Below are 27679 nucleotides of genomic sequence, written 5' to 3'. Positions count from 1 at the left end.
GAAAAAAATGCCACAGGGGCATGGCCTAAGCTTTATTTTTCCTGATATCTCTCTGTCTCTCTTTCTAAATTGCCTAAATGTCAAAATTAGTGCAATGATAACTGAATCATTACAGTAACTTTACAGAAAAATCCTAATACTGAACATGCATTGCATTATATTGACAAAAATATTTTTGATGTTGTCTGCACTAGCTCCCTCCCTACCTGTTAAATGAATGTAATGCAACTTTACTGTAGATAATAATGATGTCCTTTAGCGTACAGAATTTTGAGTGACGGTAGTAATGAGGTGCTACTTCTAACATTTGCAGTTTAACTGCTAAGTTAATGAGGACAAAGCTACAGTAGCCTATTGACAGAAGAAACTATCCTGCACTTGTAGCCCTGAACAGGTCAGTAATTTTGCTACGTCTGGCCACACTTGTGAAAACACACATTTATTCAATTAATCTAACTAAAGTGCACAATAAATATTTAATTTTTGAAGCTTTTTTTCCACATAAAAGTGTGAAAACTGATGGTCGAATTGAATTTAGCCGAGGAGGAACATTGAGATACGTCTTTATTTATTTATTTTTTATGCTGTCTTGCGTTTGAATAACTAAATTAATGCTATGCCACACTATTTAAGTGACTATATTCTGATTATAAACTAAGTATTACACTACTGATGCTCAACACACCAGCACATGACTCTCGCCGGAAGTTTTCGAGCTGGCTTATATTAATGCGGAAGTTCTAAAGAACGCTCCGTGCATATAGTCCATTGAGACATTCAAGAAATCCATTACAAGCATGAAGACGTATAGTGCAGAGAAATGTAATATCAGAGTGGGGTTTGAGCGTGAGCAGAACATGAGTGGAGCGTTCGCTCGGGCCGCACCACACCGCTCCGCTTCGCTCACATGCTCTGTCACCAACCCCCCCTCCCCATGGGGACATTTAGACAGGTCAGTGCCCAGGGCATGATCACGTCATAATCCGTGCCTGTGACAGGCAATAATATAAAATAATTATGATATTAACAAAGAAAATAAAACGGGGTATGAGCCAAATCAGTCGCCAACTGGCTCCCGATGGCCGGTCCAGGCCTGGCATTGGTGTGGACACTAATTATTATTACTGCAATGGCAAAAAAAAGTTAACTTTTTTTTTTTTTTTTTGTACATCATGGTAGTATTTGTTGAACTGGCTGTAAAAATGTATGGGCATTATGAAAATTTAGGGCAAATTTGTGCTTGCCTTTTGTACATTTATGTACGCAAAAATGCCAGTTTTAAGCACAATGCCTGAAAGAGGAATAAAAGATGGTTTCTTGTCGATGGTTTAATCTTGCTCCATGGAGAGAGAAGAGGCAGAAAGACTTGACCGCTGGTCAACGAGGAGAGATTTTTACAGATATCAATCCCAGAGTGATTACCGTGTGATCTTTAAGCTGACATTTCTCGTTGTCATCCTCTCTCTGAACATACTGCAGTTTCCTCAGTCACACACATCCCTCAACTATATCAACACTTCTGCTGATCATTTTCACAATAGCAAATGAAAACATAGATGTACATCATTTTCTCCCTGCAGTGATGGCAGAAAGTTATTACTGCAGTATTCAAAGGCTTTAGTTTGTGGAATTGAAATATCCCTTTCGCTACAGCCTCGACTAATAATCCTCTTTTATTCTCTCCGTTTTCATTTCAGGAGACAAACCTGATTAATGTCTGTGTGACTTTAGCTGTCTCTGTAGCCTTGAGCTCCAGACGTTTGAAAGCGTGCTGAACCTTTGTCCCTTCTCTGGTTTGATTAAATTTTCATAGAGTTAAAGTGACAAATAGCAGCATTTCCTGTCCTGTAAATCAAGCTGTCCGTGTGACTGACCGAAGAGGTCAAATAGCCACACTTTCAATTTGTTTTCTGATCCGTCCACTGAAAAATTAAACCCTTTAACCATGAAAGTTGTTTTTCTTGAAATGTGAGTGGTCTTATCTCTGAATGACTGGCTTGTGTTCAGTTTGAACAGGGAAGTCCGCTTGCCCTCCTGTTGACTGTTACTTAATTTGGTGTAGTTATTGTTTTTAAAACCATATCAGGTTTTAAATAGCAGAAAGCCCCCTGAAAGCCTTCAAATAAATAAACTGAACTGTTGTGGCTCCGTCTGTGAGGCTCAGAGCGGTGAACGTGTGCTCGTCACTGAGGATTCACGCTGAGTGCACTAGAAGATTGTGATTGCTATCTCAGGATGTGTGTTAAGTGTACTTTCCACAGCGCGTCGCCCCTCTCTCTGATAGATGAACCTTATCTCAGTGGATATTATTTTTTTAATAGAAAATGAAGATGAATAAGTAGGCCTGTGCTGGTGTGGGTTTGCTCTGGGAGCTCTGGTTTGCCCCACAATCCAAAAACAAGCAGGTCAGGATGATTTGAAGGCACTACAATTTATATGTGAAGGTGGTTGAGACTTCATTACCATGTTGGTTTCTGAATGAGCCATCTTGGTATTCTTTTGATGGTCTTTAATGGCCCTTTTACATAGCCTTGATGTTGTTTTTGGGCTTTACTAGAGCAGGTTTTCCTGCTTAAATGTAGATTATTTTCCTCATATTCTCCATTGTTGCAGCTCCTCTCTTCCCAGTCTGTCATTAACGCTCTGTTTAGTTCCTGTCTCTATGAAGCCCCGCCTTCTGAAAAACACAATGTGCTCTGATTGGTCGGCTGGAGCAGTGCGTTGTGATTGGTGTTTGGGAAATGTCCCGCCCCTTACCATAACCGCCAGATTCAACCCACACTACTAACTAACTCAACCAGGCCCCACCCCTTCATTCTGCATATGAATTATTTAAATGAGGAATATTGTGAAGAAAACTCAATGGAGGTGTTTCAGGAGTTCAGAAACACTGACACTGATATTTAGAGAAGAACTGGAGCTTTGCAGAGCTTTTTCATGCTCAAATGGCAATATGACACACTAAAGAAAGATGAAGATGGAATATAATAGGTCATATTAAGCATAATAGTTCCTGTACAGTGGCCCTGAAAAGTAAATGCATCATGATAAGATAATCTACTGCTCAAAACGTTTTAAGGTTTAAATGTAGACACACAATTTAATATTGTGCAATGTTTCTTTGTTCATCTAGCCTCTGTAACTTGGTATCACTGGAACTCAGAGAGAATTTGCTGACATATTTACCAGAGTAAGTGCACACCTCACAATGCTGTGTGTGTGTGTGTGTGTGTGTGTGTGTGTGTGTGTGTGTGTGTGTGTGTGTGTGCGCGCATGCATAAGTTAGAAGCAAGTGAATGTTTATTCTATTTTGTTTCAATCAGGTCTCTGTCTCAACTTCATAAACTTGAAGAACTGGATGTAGGAAGCAATGAACTGTATAATTTGGTAAGTGTTGATATATTCACAGCGTGCTTTAAAATGACTATATACAATAGATAATAATAATATGGCTTTAGCTGCTACACAAGGCTTGGGACATGTCTGCTGTCACGCCATCTCTGGATTATTAGCCAGAATATGATGAAGGTCATTTTACATGCTTTATTTTACATAAAGTTACTGGGCCTCAATGTATGTGTGTGTGTGTGTGTGTGTGTGTGTGTGTATATAATATATGTGTGTGTGTGTTAGGGGTTGCACAGACTAGTCAACTTTAATGCTCTGCCATGATGTTTTAAGCTTGATGTTGACTAGTAACTGATAATGTGATTTTGACACCATCAACATGACAACTTTGTAGAAGACCTTCATACTGTTCTGACTTAAAGGATTAGTTCACCTTCAAATTAAAATTACCTGATAATTTACTCACCCCCCATGTCATCCAAGATGTTCATGTCTTTCTTTCTTCAGTCAAAAATAAATGAAGGTTTTTGAAGAAGAGCTAGTGCAAGATGAGCATTTGTGGTGTGTATATGTGTGTATATATATAATATAATATAATATAATATAATATAATATAATATAATATAATATAATATAATATAATATAATATAATATAATATAATATATAATATATAATATATATATATATATATATATATATATATATATATATATATATATATATATATATATATACCACAAATGCTCATCTTGCACTAGCTCTTCTTCTTCTTCTATTATTACTGCCCTTCACAGGTCAAAGATTTAAACTAAATTCTCATATACAATATGTTAGTGCAAGTATATTAGAATTAGTTCAAACTTTGACCTGTAGAGGGCAGTAATACACTTATCAGTGTCTATACTGCCAGAATTCTGCAACAAGAAGAAGAGCTAGTGCAAGATGAGCATTTGTGGTTAAAAAGTATATCCTTTTTAATTTTTTTTTAGAAAATGGCCGATGGTTTCTCTAGATTAGACTCTTATTCCTCGTCTGGGATCATGTAGAGCTCTTTGAAGCTGCACTGAAACTGACATTTGGACCTTCAACCCGTTGAACCCCAGTGTAGTCCATTACATGGAGAAAAATCGTGGAATGTTTTCCTCAAAAACCTTAATTTCTTTTTGACTGAAGAAAGAAACACATGAACATCTTGGATGACATTGGGTTGAGTAAATTATCAGGAAGTTTTAATTTGAAAGTGAACTAATCCTTAGTGAACTAATATTTTAATGTACTATATCTTTTCTAACTGATCAGACTTAATGGTTTTCATATAAATTACGATCAAAACTCCAAAAAATCCCATAGATTTACATTGGCCGTAATACTAATGCTGTCCTATAGAGGGGGCCACAAGATAAGAAATCTATGAAGTTCAATTTTACACTCCATTTCTGTCAGTAAAAATGACAAATAAATGCATACTCTGAGAGCGCGCCACAAGTTATGTTTGTTTATGCCACCTGGATACTCAATGTAAAAATAAGCTGTTATGTAGGAGCAATAGTCTTGTGGGTGGCGCTGTGACATATCCTGCATCTATGCACAAGGAGACACTAGTTCGTGTCCGGACTTCAGGTTCAGGCTCGAGAGAGAGCACACATATACTGAAATGAGTTCTCTTTCACTGCTAATTGCGGTTCAGTTGTTTAAAATCATCCGTTTTTAAACCACAATGCTTACAAACGCATGCAAACGATAAGCTTTCATGACCGTGCAGCACAGCAACGTCACATTAGTGTAACCGCGATAGAGACAATAGTCCAAAATTCCTACTGGTTGACAAATTTCTGCCGGTTAATCGTGTCTACCGTGTCTCACTTCCTAGCGTTACTTATTTGAGAAAGTAACTCAGATATTTTGTTTTTATTTGGTAAATTTTAAAGTATTACTGTTTCCTAGGGCTGTCGATTTAACAAGTTAAAATTATTAATGCATTTAATGCACTTGCCCTCCTCCAGACCTTAGTAGGTCATGTGACATTTCATACAGTTAATTAACGATGAACATGATGCAGGTAAGAACTCACTGCATGATGGAGCCTATAGAATGCAGTTAGAATGTCCCTAAAATTCAAGATATGGGGAAAAAAAGGCTCCTGTTTGAGATTTTATCTCCATTTTTATATCTTATGATAGTAGTGAAGCATTATCACATGAGTGCTGCGTTTGTCCTGAATTGTGATACTGATTTTAAACAACAGTTCAATAAATAAGTTAATATTGTGTTAAGACACAGTATTATCTGTTTTTGCTTGATTTTGACAACAAAAATATAGACAAAGCAGAACTGTTTGTCTCTGAGCAACACACAGTGGCAATTCATTTCTAAATCCGTGTTTTGAACAAATCAAGTGAAAATTCATGAATTTACTTCACTCCTGAATGAATCAGCTGTTTGAACGAATCAAATGAATGAATGAATGAATGAATGAATGACTCAATGACTTAATCATTAAGACATTTACTGCCCCCTACTGGCAGCTTTAGTTTCTTATTTTTAATATAATTTAATTAATAAATTATTCAATATTTCCATATTAATTTTAATTACATTAAATCAGAACGACTTGTGAACAGCTTAACTAAAAAATGATTCTGCTTGTGTTTCATGAATGAGGCCCTTTTTTAATTTCATGACAGTTGGCACACTAAAAATCACTGGATTAAAAAAAATAATAATTTGAATAAAGGAATGATGTGAAATGCTAACATAATATAGAAGTATTTTATGTCGTATTTATTCATTTATTGCATTACAAGAATGTGAATTTGGGGAAAATGTTCTTAAAGTCAGCAATGAAGAAGAAATGTCATTGCCGGAGTGATGGGGATGTTAATGTTTTTGATTACAAGGCCACATGAAATAATAATAATAATAATGATGCACTTGGATAAATCACTTCTAATAACACTGAAATTATGGCATAAAGAATAAGAATCGACCAGCTGATTTCATGGCGACTTAATTGTCATGAAAATGTCACAATGCAAAAAATAAAATTTAAATAAATAAAATATTAATACTCAAAATGTCATTTGTTTACTTTATGCAAAATGCTATTTTGTTGTCTGTTTATTTTGGTGTGAAACATGTTTCTCTTGAGATTCACACATTAATTGGAACATTGGCTTGTTGATTTAGTCTTCTGCTGTTTGTCCAGGTTTAAACCCCTTGTTTCTCTGAATGTGACCCTGTTTGACAGACGCAGGGCTCTGGTGGACTTAACACAGTCTGCACTGGAATGCCATTTCACGAGTGTTTCTCATTGGCCTGCATTCTTGTGTCCGCCGGTAACAGTCACCTGCTGTGTTCTTGCTGCTGCATCTGAACTCTGTCAAACTTGTTTTCTTGCAGCCTGAGACAATAGGCTGTCTCATCAGCCTGAAAGACCTGTGGCTGGACGGAAACCAGCTGTCTGAAATACCACCGGTAAAGTATTTCTGAAATGTCCTGTTGATGTCATTCTCAAAAACTGTCGGATCTGTCAGCTGTTGGCTCTTTATCTGAGTTATTTTGCATTAAATTCCCCAACATACGTGTGTGTGTTTGTGTGCACGTGTGCTTTCTCTGCCTCAGGAACTGGGTAGTATGAGAAGCCTTACGTGTCTGGATGTATCGGAAAACAAGTTAGAGCGCCTCCCAGAGGAGATGGGAAACCTTCTTTCCCTCACTGACCTGCTGGTGTCCCAGAACCTCATAGACATGCTGCCGGAGGGCATAGGTCAGTCTTTAAGCCCTGAGTGTTAAAGTGTGCTTCTGTGTGTCGTTGACCTTTGTGACCTGCAGTAATAAGATGATTGATAGAGATTGATGGGGTTTGTTTTTAATCAAAGTGACAAATGAAACCAGAAAATGAGTTTTTTTTTTTTTTTTTTTTTTTTTTTTCAGAGCTTATATGAACAGAACAGATGTTTAACCTGCTGATCTATATTTGTTCATGCTTGTGTTGTTGATGTTAGAAGAGCACAACTGTGATCTGTGATGTTTGATCATTTCCAAGCAGTAATCATACTGTAATATATGTTTTCCTTTAGGAAAATTAAGACGGCTTTCAATATTGAAAGCAGATCAAAACCGATTAGTCCAACTGCCGGAGAGCATCGGCAACTGTGAAAGTCTGACAGAACTAGTGCTGACAGAGAACCAGCTGGTGGTGAGTTACGCTCCTGAACCTGCTGACTATCTGCAGTTAACACGGGGAAAATCAGAGAAATAAAAACATCAGCCAGATTAACTCCTATAATATTTAAATTTATTTTTATTTCAAATTTCAATTATTTAATTTTTAATTATTTTATTTATCTTTACATTTGCTTTATATGTAGGGTCTGTGTACATTCTGGACATTTGATTTTTAGTAGCACTTTATTTTACAGTCCTGTTCTTCATGTACATACTATGTACTTATTAAACCCAAACAGTACTAAAAACTTACAAAGATCGAGTACGCTGCAATTAAAGTGTGCTAAATCATTGATGGAACTTGATTACATTTTCTGAATGAGGAGTTTAGTTTTATTTTTGTGCAGCTCAACATTTTTTAGTAAACCCGTATACTTAAATTATTATACTTAAGTTTACTGAGCGATATAAAGTGACGTCAACCATGTCACTTCATTGCCGATGTTACTGACGTAACCGACATTATCGGAAGAGTCCATTCAACATTAAACTGGGTTGCAGCAGATTTCAAGTTCCCAGCATGCTTTGCGTCACACTCTGTAAGGGAGAATAAATGTTGAAATTGAGTGTTATTTTGTGTGTTTTTGCACAGGATTAATACAGGGAAAGCTGTATTATTATTTAATATTCTGTTATTTTTGGTATTTAAATGTATTTCTGTGATATTGAAGTTTTTAGGGTTACCATTATGGTGAAGAGTAGTGCCTGTGGTCAGGTCGAGAATGGCTTCAAGGTTATATATACTGCATGTATAGTTATATATAGTTCATGCAAGTACATAGTGATGGTCACATGCTGCTGCTAACTAACACTTAACTGTTAAGATTAGGTGTTAGTTTATTCAATATTTCAATTAAAATATAATTACCAAATTTGTGAAGTATAAAATAATTTTTTTATTTACTTAAATGTATTGAGTTATCTGGATTTATTGGGTTTTACAACCACTGCATCAAAATAATTGAGAAAAAAAAACCCAAAAAAACATTACGTATGGTAAACAATAGTTTTAAGTACAGTGCACTTAAACGTTAAATAAAACTAAAATTAAAAAAATTCAGTTTGACTTAATTGTTATTTATAATTATTAGTATAGTTCTTTACTTAAAAGATTTGAGTTCAGAAGGTTTTTTGAGGTAATCGGTGTCTAATTTTGAGTACTCTGAACTTATCGAGTTTTACAGTGTGGGTAATAACCCTGAATCTAAACCTAAATCTAACCCCTGTAGTTACCTTTTATTACCCAATACTTTCTTATGTAGGTACACTGTAAGTACACATACTGTAAAATAAAGTGCAACCTGATTTTCTATTGAAAAAAATAAAAATAAAAATGAGAAACTTTAACATTAGACTTTAAATTTTGATGTTAAATACACTATTGTTTTATATAGAATTGTTCTATAGTCTATACCATTTTTAATGCAGTTACATCAGAAGTAACTGTAATTATTTTACAGAAAATTAAGAGTAATCCCTTATTTTACTTATTACTTTTTACTTATTTTAAAAGTAATTAAATTACTTAGTAATGCATTAAAGGATTAGTTCACTTCAGAATGAAAATTCCCTGATAATTTACTCACCCCCATGTCATGCAACATGTTCATGTCTTTCTTTCTTCAGTGGAAAATAAACGATGGTTTTTGAGGAAAACATACCAGGATTTTTCTTCACATAGTGGACTTCACTTCAAAGAAGCTGCACTGAAACTGACATTTGGACCTTCAACCTGTTGAACCCCAGTAAAGTCCACTATATGGAGAAAAATCCTGGAATGTTTTCCTCAAAAACCTTCATTTCTTTTCGACTGAAGAAAGAAAGACATGAACATCTTGGATGGGGGTGAGTAAATTATCAGGGAATTTTGGTAATTCTGAAGTGAACTGATCCTTTAAACCCAACACTGAATATTCCTCGTCCTCTGTACTGTAACTGCGAGATCACAACTCATTTTCAATGGGAGAGACGCGGCAGGCATGCCAAGCTTGTTCATGAGAATACTGCACTTACAGCGCAAGATAATAAAAATCAATTTTTCCCGGCTGCTGCTTGTCAAACAAATCAGAGATTACTGCATTCATCACCAGTACAACGGCATGTGGCTTTTATACGCAAAATATGATGGTTACTTGCGGCTGCTGATTTTACTCATTTTATTCTCAACAGGACATGCTTAAACTCTTAACATAGCTTAATGTTCTTCAGCCATGGAAAAACTCTTTTCCCTCACAGTTCTCTTGTCATAAACACTATCTATTGTTTAGACGGCTTCAAAATCCAAATAGAATGTCAATATTTTTACGTTTAGCACTTAGAAAACCATTATAAAGAAATCCCCTAATGCAGGTATAAAAAGACCAAATTCAGCACACACCTTATTAATAAAGCATACTCTGTACAGACTAGCCAATAGAGCCCAGAATATGAATGTTTCACGTTATGCGTTTTCCTCCCATAGAAAACTATAGAAAATGCGGAGCTTTTTACTACAAGTTTAACACATTGTAATTACAAATGACATTTATTTCAAAAATCATAACCGCTGAGTGCGACCAATAAGAACGGGGCTGACTAACGAGAGTATTTTGACTGGTGGGAAGATGTTTGATATGCAGAGTTTAGTTTCAGCCCTGCTCTAACACACCTGAAGCCCAGAAGATGGGTTATTTATGAGTTTCATTAGCGTTAGAGCTAAGCTGCAGAAAGGTTGATATCCAGGAGCAGGATTGAGCACTTCTCCAATAAAACTTCTACTCTTAAGGGGGCAAAATCCGTTAAATAATGAGCCTCTTATATCACGCCCTATGCTTGCTCACTAGAGTTGTCATGTAGTCTTATTATTGTTGGTTATTGATCATAGGATTATGTAAAGTGATTTGGGAATGTCTGTTTCTTTATCTTTCAGAATTTGCCAAGAAGTATCGGAAAACTAAAGAAACTGTCCAACTTCAACTGTGATAGGAATCGACTAACATCTTTACCGAAAGAGGTATGCCATCCGAGTCAATAGAGCTCATTCACAAAACACGAGTAGGACAATTAGTGTGTGCAGTAGGCTTAGGTGACATAACTACATTTCCCAGCATTCTCTGTGGCAGCCCAAGAATGATAAAACCCATAAACTACACACCTAATGTAAATCTTTTCCTATTCTTCATTTCATTGTGCTATAGTGTTGAAAGCTTCAACCTGCTTTTCAAGTCACACGAATACTCATCATATCCTCGATTTCCCAACCTAAACAGGGACTTCCTAGGAGGACTTGATGGCATCATATAAGAAACTCTTGTAAAACATCTCACATTTTTTTGGGCTTACATTTTCAGGTGTAATTGTCCTAATTGTCACTTGTCTGTGCCTCTGTTGGTGAAACTGTGTTTACTGTTCATGTGCAGTAAATACAGTGGCGCCTACAGCAAATTCTCAGTAACTCCTCGAATGTACCTGGAACTAGTTTTTCTTGCTGTTGCCTGTTTACCCATACACTGTGTATACACTATATATGCACTATATTCAGAACATGTTTAGCAGTATCAAGAATGGAAGTCATTTTTATGTTTTATTGCATACGTTTTGCTAATTACTTTGATAAAATGTTTTTAAGTGAGTGAAAAAAAGTTGTCTTTTCTATTGGCTGAAGGTCATCCTGCAGGTATTTCTGAACTGAAATGCCAAACTACACCTACATTAGGTTAAAATGTCAGCGTGCTTCTTTTTAATGGCTACCTTCACTGAAGGACTTTGAGTTGTTTGTGACTAGAACAAGTCCTTGATGTTTTTCCCCCAGAACAATCTTGTCCTGATTTTTTTTTTAAATGTGACTTGAACAAGGCTCTTTTTTTTTTAGTCATATCTGAAAGACAAGAAACTTTTAAGATTAGATCATTATGTTGTTACAATTACAGCTGTGATAAGAAATGAGCTGCAAGTCAGATACAAGATCTAGTGTCACAAAGGTTCATTTACATTGAGAAAATGGTATCCATCACCTGTTTGAAATGTATTTGGATTATCTGTGATGTCACAATGCTGGATTATTATTATTATTATTATTAGTTAATAGTTTTGTGGTTTTATTATTAAAGAGGCCATGCATTGTTTTTGGGGGTCATTGAATTTGTTTTTGGGGTCTGCTAGAATAGGTTACTTTTATATATGAAGGTTATTTTCCTCATATTCTCCATTGTTGCAGCTCCTCTCTTCTCAGTTTGTCAGTAACACTCTGTTTAGTTCCTGTCTCTATGAAGCCTCTCCTTCTGAAAAACACAATGTGCTCTGATTGGTCAGCTGGAGCAGTGTGTTGTGTCCTGTCATGGGAATAACGGCATTATAAATAAACAGTGTTACTAACAGCGTTACTTTTTCAGTAATGAGTAATCAAACTAATTACTTTTTCTCCCATAAAGAAATTGCAAAAGTAATGATTATGAATGTAACAAACAGCAAGGAGACATTTTAATTGTTTATTAATAAATGTAATGTTTTCTGAATCGGTGTCGGCTGCAAAGATGAAGTTGACATTACTGACTCTTATCATCTCCATGGATGCGCTTAGAGAGAAAATGCATATTTAATTCGGATTACATAATCAGAGAGTAGCCTGTTTCTTTTAGTTTTGAATGATTTCATTTAAAAGTAGATATTTCAAGCTATTTCCTATAGATACTTTTCTCATGTTTGTGAGGCAAGCAGCCTATACACTGAGTTTCGGTTTATTTAGCCTATAAGACGTATGCTGTTCACTTTTCATGATCAAATGGATGAATTTAAAACATAACATTGACTATTTAAACATAAATATGAAACTACGTTTTCTTTAATGTCTACCAAATTGCATGTCATGAGCAAGAGCAGATCATGAGTCACGATTAAGAAAACAATTAAGGCACAAGTAATAATAAGAATAAAAATTTTAATTTTGTGTTTTCTGCACATACAGAAGAGAGAAACACTTTCAAGCCCCAGAAAGACATCATTAAACAAATAAAGCACTCGAGTCGCTTCATAAAATTGAAGTTAAACCACATGGATTACTTTAATAATGTCTTTAATAGCTTTCACAGTCAGCAGTCGACCAATCACAACAGACTGAGCCATCTGACCAATCAGAGCAGAGTCGTCTTTCAGAAACGAGGGGTTTAGAGAGACTGAATCCTTTATTAAGCCTTTTAGACACTGTGAGAAAAGAGCTTATGCTGTAATGTATATTATGAGAAAATTAAACCTTACTTCTAAAACAGAATTAAAAGCATTTAGAATAGTGACCCTGCTGTTTTAATTGGTCTAATGAACGGCAATTCTCACACTTCCTAACCAGCAAATCCAGTTTCAGGGCCGAATCCAGTTCAGTGAAACCGCACCTCAGGTCAATCAGTGTTATTAGCATACTGGCCCGTGGCAACCTGCCATCACCTGTCACATGACTCCAGTCACATGACTTCGCCTGCTCGTACAAACTGTAGTACTGTGTGTTTTTGTGTCATGACTACAGCACTCGGGATGGGGTCGCCCGGACAAACACACGGCTCTTTGTGTTACTGTTCTGTCTCTTGTCATCTTCAACGGTCCTCAAGTGTCCTATGTTCTCGAAACCCTCATCTTATTCTGAATGGGATTTTCTTCCATACTCTCCTGTGTGTGGTAGCTGAACGAGATTGGAGGAATGCTATTGTCTTGTTTAAACAATGGCTTTGTATGAATGAGGCAGCTTGTTCTCTGAGACAGTTTGCTCAGCTGTGACCTCTGACCTCATGCAATGGACAGCACAACACACCGGTTCAGTCACAATAGCCGGCAACATGTCATCTTATCATATTATTTGATCTTCAAGCTATATCAGATTATTAATGACTGTTGTTCTGATTTGAGAAATGTCTTTTTTCATTTCTTTAATTATTGCTGAGGGCCCGACGTCCTCTAGTGGGCCCTGTGCTCACTGCCTGGCACCATGGAGCTCGACTGGCATTTGCCATTGAACACCAGAATTGGCAGGTCCGCCACTGGTGCCCTGTGCTTTTCACAGATAAGAGCAGGTTCACCCTGAGCATGTGTGATCGACGTGAAATGGTCTGGAGAAGTCGTAGAGTACGTTGTGCTGCCTGTAACATCGGTCAGCATGACTGGTCTAACAGGGTCAGTGGTGGTCTGGGGAGGCATATCCATGGAGGGACGCACAGACCTCTACAGGCTAGACTATGGCACCCTGTCTGCCATTAGGTATCGGGATGAAATCCTTGGACCCATTGTCAGACCGTACGCTGGTGCAGTGGGTCCTGGGTTCCTCCTGGTGCACGACAATGCCCAGGCTCATGTGGCGAGAGAATGCAGGCAGTTCCTGGAGGATGAAGGAATTGATACCATTGAATGGCCCCCACACTTGCCTGACCTAAATCCAACAGAACACATCTGGGACATTATGTTTCGGTCCGTCCGACACTGCCTGGTTGTATCTCAGACTGTCCAGGAGCTCAGTGATGCTCTGGTCCAGATCTGGGAGGAAAAACATGGCACTAGTGGGATGTGTGAAGGATACCCAATCACTGGACAGTTATTTTAACTTTGCCTTTGCATTGTGGACTGAGCAGAGTTCCTTGCAGCATAATATAAATAAAACTAAGGAAATGTGTTGTGGGGTTAGCAATGCATGTACACTTTTTAAACATTTGATAATTAATGGTGAGGTAGTTGAACAGGTGGGATCTTTTAAATATCTGGGTACAGAGATTGACTCCCAGTTTATGTTTGGGAAACATTCAGATAGTGTCTTTTAAGAAGGCTTATCAACGTCTAGGCTTACTGAGGAAACTGAGAAGTTTCAACATTGAAAAAGACATTTTGATAGTTGTGTATAAATCTCTTATTGAGTCTGTGCTCACTTTTAACATGGTGTCCTGGATTACTTCTCTCTCTGTTAAATGTAAGAACAAACTTTTAAGAATTATAAATATGGCTGGTAAAACTATTGGAGCAAAGCAAGTATCTTTGTCTGACCTTTTATACTGTTGCAGTAAAAAGAAAGACTTCTGCCATTTTGGCAGATACTTAATAGTTCATTTCCAGTACTTCCATCAGGTAGACGGTACAAAGTGCCCCTGATTAAAAAGGCTAAGTATAAGAAGACCTTTGTACCGACAGCCATTGATATTTTAAATAGGATTGTAAGATGAGTTGTTGTTGTTGTTGTGAAGTTTTTAAATTATTGTTTGTCCTGTTGTTGTGTTAATGTTTTTTGTTGTTGAGCCTTGTCTGAAGACAATTTTCAACCCCTGTGGGGCTAGACAATAAAGCTTTTGAATTGAATTGAATTGAATTGAATTGAATACCTCAGGACACCATCCGTCGTCTCATTAGGAACATGCCCCAACATTGTCAGGCATGCATACAAGCACGTGGAGGCCATACAAACTACTGAGTACCATTTTTGAGTTGCTGCAATGAAATTTCAGCAAAATAGACTAGCCTGCTGCATTATTTTTTCACTTTGATTTTCAGGGTGTCTTTGAATTCAGTCCTTTGTAGGTTGATAATTTTCATTTCCTTCAAACGATGTGGCATCCTTTCGTTCCTAACACATTACCCAGTCCATATCAGTATAGATATCCAGCATGATATTTTCCCCATTAGGGGCTTTCACACCAAAGGATCCTTTTCATAGTTCCTGAAACTATTGGCTGAAGTACCCGGATTGTGTCGTGTTCGCACCGCAGGAACTAGGAACTATTTTAGCACTAGGAACTCCTTTTGGGGGAGCTAAATTAGCTCCTACTTCAGAGTAGGGTCTAAACCAGCACTATAGGAACTATCGGAAATGTAAGTGTACGTTGATTGGTCAAACACATGTCAAGCAAAAAGCCATTTAAACATATTTACCTCCCAAACATGGGAAACAGCGATAACGGCATTTACCTGTTGTCTGCAGGGTTGCGTTCTTTTCCCAGCTTCGATACTGAAAGTTGTCATTGGAGATTTTGTATCTTAGCCCCACTTTTTGCTCTTTCAGTCATGTAGATTATGCGTTTACATTCCATTCTCCGTTATCACGAAACATACAACAAACAGCTCCGATCATGACATCCTCCATCCACCGGTTTTTAGTGTTTGTAAATGCCGCGCTTAAAGACGCCGCTGTCGGCCGCTTCACAGTTCCTATTCCCAGTGCGAATGCAACCGGGGACATGGTCCGGGGGAGAAATTAGTTCTCAGGGAACTATTCTACAACTATTCAGTGTGAAAGCCCCTATTGAGATCTGATGTGTTTTCAAAGTGTTTCTTAAAGTTTTTTGAGCAATGTAAAAGTGATGGTTCTTGGTGTGAACAATACTTGTGTCTTCAGTGCCAGAAATGTGATCCAAGGCTCAAAACTTACTTTCTGAAAAGTTTCATGGGCCAACAAAGAAAAAATCATTGGCACGCTCACTAAAGAAAAAAAAAACCACTTAGTTAGCAGGCGAATGTTTGCATCTCTCCATAGCAATCCATTGTTCCTATTCAAAATCTTTCACCTTTGGGTGTTTTCATTGTCATTTAGCTGCACATTAACTCTAGTTCAGACCACTGCTGATTGCTTCTAATTTCAACTCTGTTCGTTTACTCTCACTGAAACGGCTTATTCAGGAAAGCTTTACTTGCTGTCGAGTGCAGCTGTGTTCAATTTACTGTGTGTATGTCTTCTCAGTCATTTTCCTGCAGTTATTCATATGCTGGTGGGGCTAATGCTGTGCTCTCTTGTGGCAGGGTAACGTGTTGATTTCAGGAACATTTAGCAGTGGTCACAAGGGTGTTTGCTCATGTTGTTTTCTGATTTGTCTCAGATCGGTGGCTGCTGCAGTCTGAATGTTCTGTGTGTGAGAGAGAACCGCCTGACGCGCATCCCTCCAGAGCTCTCGCAGGCTGCGGAGCTGCACGTGCTTGACGTGTCTGGAAACAGGTTTGTCAGAACAAAGTCATCACATCAGGGGGTTTGTGTTGGGGCTTGATGTAGACCGTAGGCATCACGCTAATCATCAAACGCATCAATGAGTTCCTTTGACACGGACGTGTCTGCATCACTGTGCAGTTATACATTTATATGAGGCTCAGATCTTACTGACTGCAGGGCTCGTTGAAGGGGAAAAGAAAAGATCCCGGTTCAATACGTCTGTGGGATGCAGTCGATTATGATAAACATTTCCTCCCTCAGTTTGTGAAAACGAGACAAAACTGTGCTTATGGTAATGCATTTACAATGGAAATGCAAAAATACACTCAGTTTAAAGTATAGCCACAGGAGTATATTATGTATGTTAAAGGGATACTTCACCCAAAAATGAAAATTCTATCATTGTTAGCTATGTTTCCACCCAAAGTTGCGAATTTAACTCAAAACATTTGCGAATAAAGCAGCGTTTCCATGCTATGTGTTCAAGAGAACAAAATAGTCACTTCTTGGGAAATAGGCACAAAATATCAGTAATAAAAATGGAAGTTGCTGCAATTGGGCTCTTTTTTTCCTCCATCCTAAATGAGTTGGTCTCAGAGCGCCAGATGAAACACAATAAATGCTGTCATGTGATCTTGTGTTCGGATGCTGGTGTTTGGGAATGCAATAGTGTGAGACGCTTCTGGAGGGAATTAAACCAAATCATTCTGATGACAGACTTTGACTCAGGTGTTTCACAACCAGCAAACCAACATTTGAGGTGCTGTGATGCCATTGGTCCACTGGTTAGTCCAGTTATCCAGTCACAGTCTCTGCTGAGGCAAAGTCACATGAGTGTTTTTTTGTTGCGCATTGAGGGATTTATTCGAAATGATCCACCTCAATTGATCCCTTAAGCTTTTTATGCGCATTTGTTTAATATATGTGCATCTTGTCATTTCCATTCATGTGATATCCCAAAATGAACATAAAAATTGCTATAACATAGCTATTTACTCACCCTCTTGTCGTTTCAAACCCATAAGCCTTTCATTCATCTTTGAAACATTTTATTTTAAACAGTTTCCTTATTTATTATAGGCCATTTATCATATAAATTCGCTCTCTTTCTCTACATTATGAAAACTGGTAAGACAAGAAACTTCTCTCAAAAATGAAAACAGTGATATTCCTAATAGTAATTCCAAATTACATTGTTTTTTTCTTTTAAAATAACAGCAAAAATCGTATCTGTAAATCAGATGCGTGACTGTGTAAGTGCAATTATTCAGCAACCACAATTGATATAATCGAGATTCATGTTTAGATTTATTACAGTTCATCACATTAGACATTTAGTTTCAGCGAACAGCGCAAGCGGCTCATGAAGAAACAGACTGACTGAATGCCACTTTCATTTAAAGGGATAGTTCACCCAAAAATGTGTATATGACTATCTTCTTTCATCAGAAAAATATATTTAAAAATATCCTGGCTCTTCCAAGCTTTATAATGGAAGTGAATGGGGCTCAAGATTTTGAAGTCCAAAAAAGTGCATCCATGCATCATAAAAATAATCCATATGGCTCCAGGGGGTTAATAAAGGCCTTCTGAAACAAAGCGATGTTGTTTTTGTAAGAAAAACATCCATATTTAATACTTTATAAACCAATCTTCTGAGCTTCCTTGTTCATCAATATATCATGCGTTGGGTCAGAGGTCACTCTTCTGCCAGAACTAGACCATGGATATGGATTGCTTTTATGATGGAATCTAAGTGCTTTTTTGGGCTTCAAAATCTCAACCCCCATTCACTCCCATTATAAAGCTTGGAAGCGCAAGGATATTTTTAAATATATCCCTGATTGTGTTCGTCTGAAAGAAGATAGTGATATACACCTAGGATGGGTTGAGGGTGAGTAAATCATGGGATAATTTTCATTTTCAGTCTGTAATATTGTCTTTTTTTTTCCTGACAAAAATAAAGATTTTGGTGAAGTTTTTTTTTTTTTTTTTTAACTACATTTTAGTCTTGTCTTTTTTTGTTAGCGATGTTCCATGTTGATATAGTCACAGTTATCAGTTAATGACCTGGGTGTCGTCTCTTCATAGTCGTATCTTCGTCATGAAAAAAAAGGTTGTTGACAACCATTTTTCGTCATAGTTTTCATAAACGGAATGAACTCTAGAGCATAGAAAATGTCGTGCTTTGAGAGTTTGCAGCATTAAAGAAGGCAGAAGTGCTTCTTGTGAATGATATTCTGTGTGTGTCTCTGTGAAGGCTGCTCTACCTGCCCTTGACCCTCACTACACTACGACTCAAAGCGCTCTGGCTGTCAGAGAACCAGTCTCAACCCCTGCTCACCTTCCAGACGGATATGGACCCCGAGTCTGGAGAGAAGATTCTGACCTGTGTACTGTTGCCTCAGCAACCCTGCGAGTCGGAAAACAAAGGTAAAGCTCTGATATGTGCATGACGATGCTTTAAAGATTCTGTAAGCTGATTTTCATGGAATGATGTGCAGAAAACTCTACCTGACATGTGTCTCTGGTGGCTCAAAGGATTTGATTTCGGGACATCAGAGGACTCTCTGCCTTTCATCCGTTCCGGGCTTTGGGGTTTGCCTGCTCTTTTGGCGAGTGGGAGTTTTTGTAGAGAGCGGGTCAAATGTGGCAGAAGTCAGCAAAACTGCTTTCCGCCCCTGTGTGTAGGATAGGTTTGCATTAAGAATTGAAGATCTCTCTACAGTAGATATAGTGTAATGTTTGCCAACCAAAAAGTTTTTTTTCTTCCACTTTTACTAAAAGTAGTGGACTTCTGGGAGGGGAGTAATAAATGTATAATCCCTTTAAATGTTTCCATTCCGGCCATAAATCAACACCTATAACACTTTCGAGGCATGGATAGACGGTTTGCACTTGTATCATCATTCTACAGAGTTTATCTGTGAGAATAATCTGATGTTTTCGGGAGTAATGTATTGCATTCATCTAGCGCCGATCCTGTGGGATTTATCAGGGGCTCGACACACCCGTGTGATTGCGTCAGACTCTGTGATGAGTTTGTGTATGTTGAGCAGGTCTTGATATCTCTGGCCTCCCTCATGTGCTGCCTTGCCTTCTCCACACTGCAGCGGATTGGACGGCTAAAGAGGCTTATCTTCTCTGAGCTCGGCTCACAGACCCCTCCCACATCCGTATCTTATCCTACTGCCATTGAAGCTTGTCTTTTCTAAAGCCTTTAACCTCTCTTTCATTATGAGGAAACCAGGGCTTAATGTTAAGAGTACTGTAGTTTTTCAGTTTAGTTTCATTTCACTTGTGCTATATACACTACCATTTAAAAGTTTGGGGTAAATATGATTTTTTTTTTAAAAAAAGAAAAGAAAAATAAATTAAAGCCTATAATGTCTGATGTCCCCAGATACCCCTGGTGATCATTTATTATAGCTTGTCAAATTTGCCCCTATTTGGGTGTGAGCAAAAACACTCAGTTTTTGTGTGTGTCCCTTTAAATGCAATTGAGCTGCTGCTCCAGAAGAGGGCGGAGCTTTAACAGCTCAACAACAACAAAGCTGGAGAATCTCACGCAGCCAAAATGAGGATTGTCAGTAACGGAGTCGACACTGATGGAGAGACTCAGGAAGAAGTTACAACTTTTAGACGTTTCTGAATGGTTAGTGGATAAATTGATGTAGTTGCTGTGGAGTTGATTCAACTCATCCACTAGCATGTGACGTCATGTTCATCTTTTGTGTTGAATTGATCCTTGTTTGTGAAGCAGTCCGGCGTAAAATGACGACATGAAAACAACACTCGACTACAACAACTCTTCCTCTTCTCTAAAGCAGCCCAACATGGTTTATGTAAATTTAAGGGTTAGTGATGTCACCGACCCAGGAAGAAGCTTGTTGTAGTCCCTACCAGCTGTTTGTTGTAGTTCTTAAACAGTGATTTCTGTAAAAGAAAATATCTCCCTTTGCATTGAACTTTGAGCGTCGTAACTTTGCAGATGTTGTTTATGATCAAACAGCAACATTACACACTAACTAAAGTTAAAAAAGTCAAATCATAATCATCCACCCCTTTGCTAATTTTATTCAGAAAGGATGCATTAAAATCATGAAAAGTGAAAGTGATGAGTGCTGCGTTTTACCGAAAGTTGAACATTCATCAACTCTCGCTCAGAGCTTCAGTGTGAAATAGATGCTCGGTGCCTCGTTACTCTCCTGGCGTTTTGCGCTCCCATTTGAAAACATTTGGAAAGATAAACTAGTCTTGGGAAAAATGCTTTCGTGGACAACTTTTCTCATTCAGTCTAGATCAGTTCAGGTTTGCTCCGCTTTCTAAAATGGAAAAGGTGCCTGTTTCATGGAATGACTTGTGTGTGTTTGTTTGGCCATTAAATATGACATCACTTCCTCTGAGGAGCTGATATGTTTGTATGTGTTGGAGGTCAGGTCACTGTTGGCCGGGACAGGTGAGGGGGGTTTGTTTCTCTGTAAGCCTTGACTAAGACTGGATTTGAAACGGTGATCTCCCAGCAGCCTCTCATTGGAGTATAAACTCCTCAATGTGCCTTTCTGAAAAATAAATGCAATAAATTGTCCTGCACTTTTTTTTTCTGAACCACTATTAGAGAATGTGTTTGATCCAAAGACAGAAAAATATGTATAAAACAAAACCAAAAACTGATGTTTGTGTTCAGGTTCAGATAACCTGGCGCGCTGTGGTGCTCTGGAGAGTCTCGTGGAGAGTGGCGTACTGGACGACACCTGGGACGACAAAGCCACGAACAGGATGAGCACCATTCGCTTCATGGAGGACGATGATGATGAGGATGACGAAGAGGTGAGGAAGAAAGAGGCTCAGCTTAATGTATTCAATAGATATAGCATGATTGGGTGTTTTGCAGAAGTGATGCATATCAAGTTCTAAAGCTTATTTACAGAGAATAGACCTTAATTTTATAAGGATGAAAACAAGACTGTGAGAGAGAGATGTTCACACCAAAGATGATAACTATAATGGTAATGATAACTATACAGTTTTAATAATCATTATAATTCTATGAGAATAGGGACGTTTACACAGTAGCTATAATGATAATGACCAAGACACCGAAGAACGATATCACTGAACATTGAACAGTCCATTGAACAACCAATAAAACACAGATCTGCAACACACTCATTATACAGTGCAGACACACGAATATTGAAATATGAGAGGAATACTATGACAACAAACTCATAAAAATCCTATCATTAGAGACTACTAACAACTTTCATAAATCAAATACGTTTTGATAGGTTAGTCTTAGAAATAGCAACAAATGAGCTTTATAACTTTGCAAAGGTATTGGTCTGTATGATAAATAAGGAAGAATAGGTCTAATAATATTTTCATTATGTTTACAATCTCTAAACAAATGGCACACATCGGTTTAACTCTTACCTGGCCATTAACATAATTATCCTGCTTTCTGTGTTTTCACTGTTATATGGTAGGGGGCGCTGTGACGTAACTTCTGAAAGAGTAGAGAATCTCCAGATCAAAACACAGACAAAAAAAAGAGAAGATACAAGCAATAAAAACATTACTTGGGCACGTCGTAGTCTTTGGCGGGGAAGCTATTTAATCAGCTTTTTGTTCAAATTGTTGTCGTCTATTTATAGAGCACAATTTAAAAGGCAACCAAGGTTGCACCAAAGCGCTTTACATGGAGGAATGGAAAACATACATCGACAACATAAAACACCACATCAATATATAAAAGACCACATCTAGTCATTGTATGCTACCAACATTAGATGTGCTTTCAACAATTTCTTAAATATTGACCGTGGGTTGGCAGACCTGATCAGCAGAGGTACAGTAGCTCATTCCAAAGTCTTGGCCCTATCACAGCGAATACCTGATCGCCTTTATATAGGTGCTTTGTTCTAGGCACTACAAGTAAATTTTGAATCTCTGATCGTAGTGTTCTTGGGAGGATTATATGGAATTAAAAGGTTTGCCAAATATGATGGGGCCTGGTTAGTTAAGGATTTAAACACAAACAATAAAATTTTGCATTTGATTCTAAAACAGACCGGCAGCCAATTTAAGGAAGCTAACATGAGGGTAATTGGTTCGTATTTCTTCACCTTCCTCTTTAGTAACCTCGCCGCAGAATTTTGTACCGATTGTAGTCGGGACAAAGATGTGGCAGTGATGCCAGAGTACAAAGACTGACAGAAATCCAGCCGTGATAGAATAAAAGCATGGATTACTCTTTCAGAGTCAGAGTTTGTTAGGAATGGTTTTACTTTAGATAATAGACGCAAATTATAAAAACAGGCCTGAACCACTGAGTTCATTTGCTGATCTAATTTTAAGTTATTATCAATTAGAAAACCTAAATCTTTTTCTGCTGTTTTCAAATACAGTGCCAGAGGGCTCGAATTTAATACATTTCTTGTCGAGTTCTTTAGGTGGCTAAAAACAATAACCTCTGTTTTTTCCTCGTTCAACATTAAAAAAAAATTAGCCATCCAATATTTATTTCCTTTAATCATTCTAGAAATGACTCAACTGCATTTGTGGAATGTCTAATTGGTAAATACATTTGCATGTCGTCGGCATAAAAATGAAATGAGACTTTCTAAAAATGCTACCCATAGGGAGCAAATATAAAGAAAAAATGATAGGAGAAAGGATAGAACCTTGTGGGACCCCCCAAGGAAGATGTTATTTTATTATTATAGTTAACTGAAAAACATCTGTCGCTCAAATAGGACTGAAACCATTTCAGAACTATACCCTTTAGCCCCACTGAATGTTCAAGATGAGAGATGAGGAAGCCAGGAAGATATCACTTAACACTTTCAGTAATGCAGTAATGCAATAACATCCTGTTTAATATGTTATTAGATAGAACTGTTATACAAAGAAAGAATACAGTATATGAAAAAGGATTAGCGTTTGCCGTGTGGTTGATGCCCAGTGCCGCTAACTGAGTAGAAATACATAATCATGTTTCGCTTGGTCCCCTCAAAGTTACGTTGGATTTTCTCTGCAACTCGAGAGGTCCATCTATCATTGTTTTCCATGTTCGTAGAGTTAGTTTGTGGAGTAAATATATAAGCTATAAACTATAGTTTTTTTTTTTAAATGGCGGGTGCCGGTGTTTTGTGTGCGTTCAGCCAATCAGCATAGACTTACATCACTGGTATTTCCTGTAGTGCTGGTTTAGACCCTACTCTGAAGTAGGAGCTAATTTAGTCCCCCAAAAAGAGTTCCTAGAACTAAAATCATCCCTAGTTCCTGAACACAGCAAAATCCGGGTACTTCAGCCAATAGTTCCTATAAGCCCCTATAGTGAAAAATACTTAAAGGATTAGTTCATTTTCAAATAAAATTTTCCTGATAATTTAACCCTCATGTCATCCAAGATATCCATGTCTTTCTTTCTTCAGTTGAAAAGAAATTAAGGTTTTGGATAAAAACATCCAAAGTGCAGCTTCAAAGAGCTTTAACTCCCTGAGGCGATTTTCAGGGTTTTTTTTCACATTGCAGCAAAACAGACTTAAAATACTCTATCATTTCTTGTCATAGAGACATAAGTAATATATCAATTGAAGCTATAGAATATCTTCTTTTATTTGTGTACACTCAGAGTAACAACAAAATGTTGTGCTTTTTGTAAAATAAAGAAAACTAACATGATGCTTGATCTCTCGTCTCCCTCTGAACGAAGTCCAATCTGATAGTTCTCAGAAAATGAACTGTAACTTATGAATACTAATGACAAAAAAATGACACTTATATCTAAAGAAATGTTGAAATGTCACGTTTTAAATCGTGTAAGTCAAATCGAAAACAAACATTCTGTGTTTATGTAATCTGTATGAAAAGAGAGCCATGTCAGAAGTCCGTGATTCAGCTCATTATCCGCTAATGCGGCCACGCCCACGGAGCCAACGCTATTCAGACACAAATTCAGAGGCAATACATGCATTCATCATCTCAATCGTGTATTTATTGTCTTGAAAAGTGTTTATTTGGACGTTAAAGCCATGGTTAACGATCTCTAGAAGACATGCCGTTAGTTCCTAGTTCCTTTTCTTCTTTATATGGATTTGTGGCCTAAAGGTGTACAGAGAGCACCCTCCGGCTGCAAGTATGAATTGAAAACACAGTATCCAGCACTCATAGTGATGACAATAAATATTACTTCTCAGTATAGAAAATTGACATAAATATATAAGAATCCATCAATATTTCTCCAAATGTGCATGCTTTTAAGCTAAAAGCCAATATGAAATGCCACAGAGGTAACATAATTGTTCAGACACTTTGCATCACAAAAATACATTAAATTTTAAAGAATATAAAAGAATACCATTATTTTAAATTGTAATAATATTTCACAGTATTGCTGTTTATGATGAGCTGAGACATTATTACAGAGGGTTTTTTTCACAGCCTACCTGACTGAAAGTCCTAATTAATATGCAAGTCATTTCAGGTCATTATTATGTGATTCTTTTGTCTTCCCAGGTGTAAATGACCCATTATTCATGATGATTCATTATTTCAGTGACTTAAGTTTTTTTTTTTTTTCCTCAATAACCACGCATAAACATTATTCCTTCAAAAATACAAACATGTACATACATGTTCCTCACATATTATTGTAGCCTAGTTTGTGCTGAATACAGTGTAATGACACTTTTGTCATTTATATGTTTATGAACAACTGAAAAAAGCACAAATGTCAGGGCATGTCAAAACTTCTCCAAGCCCCAAATCAGCCTCAGACTCCAGAGGGTTAAGCGATACCAGGCAAGGAATAAAAGTCTTATCTAGCAAAACGATCTGTCATTTTAGAATTTTTTTTTTAAATGTATATGCTTTATGTAAACAAATGATCGCCTTCCAAGTGCTTCTGTCCTACACCTTCCCTATTCTACTTACGGAACGAACGCAGCACCAGTTAAATTTTTTTCAGTAAGCAGAATAGGTAATAGTATATCGTATAAGTAGAATATCATTTGGTGTTCATTGAAGTCCACTATAAGGAGAAAAATCCTGGAATGTTTTCATCAAAATCCTTCATTTCTTTTCGACTGAAGAAAGAAAGACATGAACATCTTGGATGAAATGAGGGAGAGTAAATTATCAGGAAAATTGTATTTGAAAGTAAACTAATCCTTTAATATCATCTGATTTAGTTTAATTGTTCAATTTTTTTACCCCTTATCTTGAATTTGAGGGGTATTTTTGTTCATTTTGCCTATTAATTTCTGACCCTGGTGCAGAGTAGGCAAACTGCAGGAATAGTAAGAGTTCATACTAATATGTTATCATCTCACCATGCTGAGACTAACTCATTAAAACAAAATGTGTCCAGCCTCAACCTTCTTTTGTTCAATCAGAAATACAGTGAATACTTAACGTTTCATGGGGCCTTAAAATGCTTTGAAGGCTGTCATGATGGGCAATTGTACGACCTCCTCAATCTTTCTTTTTCTATCCGTTTCTCAGAGAACGCTGTTGAGACGGGCCACTCCTCACCCTGGCGAGCTCAAGAACATGAAGAAGGTGGCTGAGAACATCCGAAAGGACATGAACGCTGCCAAAGGCCTGGATTCCAACAAAAACGAGGTCAATAATGCTGTGGAGCGAGTGACCACCACGTCTGTGTGACCGCTTTAACTCCGAGATGTCTCTTACCCAATGTGTCTCTCCCTGAAGCCCCCGCAGAGCCATTCCTCACTGTTTTCTCCCAGGGGCTGACCACCCTCATGCTCTCCTGGGACCACCAGAGCCCCTTTTCCAGCCCCGCTAACTTCATCTGTGTCAGGGGCGAGCCCCACGACAAGGTGCCTTCTTTTCTAAAGACCTCCAGAGCAATAACCTGCGAAGGAATGCACGTTTTTACTCTTCAAATCCAGTGCTTTTCATTTGCTTTTCTGACACAAAATAGGTAGTTGCACTACAAGTCTTAGCGGAATCTTTAATATAGAAATATGAAATTTATATATATATATATATTTGCTCTATTTTTTTATTTTTTCAAAACACTGGGTGCATTTCTATCTTTCGGTGACACACGGAGCCCAGGCATTTTTGGACCTACTGATTTAAAAAATTCTTGTATAGTTGCTTGTGAATATTGATACTTTTATATACGTGTGGCAGCTCAGGTGGTGTCAATTTTAGAAACACACAAAAATGTGTAGCCAGTTTCTTAATCAACGAACTTTCCCATCGCTTGGACTTGATTTCAGAATTGAAAAGCATTCGAACAAAGTGGCGTACACGGTTAATTCTGATCTGAACGTGAGGGGGCAGCTCTGTATTTCACTACCAGGTGTTTCTTCATAACCCATTGTGTGTAAAGAACATGTTTTGTACTAAAATCCAATAAGGGCTAATGCGGTTCAGGACCGTGAGCTGAAACACTCCGACTTTTGGACCTGTCCGACAGACCTGCACTGTGCTTTATCACCATAATAGTCCTTCTGCCGCAGTTCAAATGTGCTTCCAGCTTTCTAAAGGCAGGTACAATAAAAGTCTTTTGTAATTAAGGTTAGGGTAGTTATTATCTATAGCTTTGGTTTAGGTGAGCAGTTTTTCCCTCCAAGTGCCAGAATGCACTTTTACAAACAACGCTATCATTTTTAAAAAAAGAAAAAAAACATATGTATGGTACACTACGGACTTCATTTTACATTGTATGTTTTCATTTGTATTCCAAGGCAGACAGATTTGGTTTTTAATGTTGATTTTTATCCTTGAATTATTTCTTGTAAATGATGAAGCTGCACAGAAAACAATCTTAAGCAGGCGCTGTTTCTGGGCCAGTACGTTTATGACTTTAACCACTGAAATAATAAAATGACTTTATGAAAGCAAAGGTTATGATTCATTATTTATACTTAGATTCAACATTAATCAAAAATCCTACAGATGTCTTGCCACTTGCTTTTGTTCGTTTCTCATTAATGTTAAAGAAATAGTTATTGCTTATTCGCCTTCATGCCAGTCCAAACCTGTACGCTGTTATTTTTTGGTTTTCTTACAGTCTCTTTCTATCAATGTTTTATTATCTCCAGCTTCAGCCCACTGTTTGTTCACCCACGCTTGTTTTCCTCGCTGTTTCCTCTGGTCACATTTGCTGCTTTTTCTGCTTTATTACAAGTGAATATTTTTG

The 27679-nt window shown here is 37.5% G+C and overlaps 1 protein-coding gene across 1 annotated transcript in view; it reads left to right on the top strand.

Annotated features, from left to right (window-relative positions):
* lrrc1 (leucine rich repeat containing 1) overlaps positions 1–27398 on the top strand; it is a 52586-nt gene extending 25188 nt beyond the window's left edge. The window contains exons 5-14 of the mRNA XM_067385457.1: positions 3134–3190; positions 3324–3387; positions 6750–6824; positions 6972–7116; positions 7430–7548; positions 10486–10569; positions 16391–16506; positions 18758–18930; positions 21185–21327; positions 26008–27398. Of these exons, the coding sequence (XP_067241558.1) occupies positions 3134–3190; positions 3324–3387; positions 6750–6824; positions 6972–7116; positions 7430–7548; positions 10486–10569; positions 16391–16506; positions 18758–18930; positions 21185–21327; positions 26008–26169 (1138 nt within the window). The 3' untranslated portion in view covers positions 26170–27398. The remainder of the gene's footprint in view (positions 1–3133; positions 3191–3323; positions 3388–6749; positions 6825–6971; positions 7117–7429; positions 7549–10485; positions 10570–16390; positions 16507–18757; positions 18931–21184; positions 21328–26007) is intronic.
* Positions 27399–27679: the final 281 nt, after the last annotated feature.

This window comes from Chanodichthys erythropterus, chromosome 5 (genome assembly GCF_024489055.1).
Source record: "Chanodichthys erythropterus isolate Z2021 chromosome 5, ASM2448905v1, whole genome shotgun sequence".
Taxonomy (NCBI): domain Eukaryota; kingdom Metazoa; phylum Chordata; class Actinopteri; order Cypriniformes; family Xenocyprididae; genus Chanodichthys; species Chanodichthys erythropterus.
The sequence above is the reverse complement of the archived record's forward strand: the minus strand, read 5'-3'. Positions and strand labels throughout refer to the sequence as shown.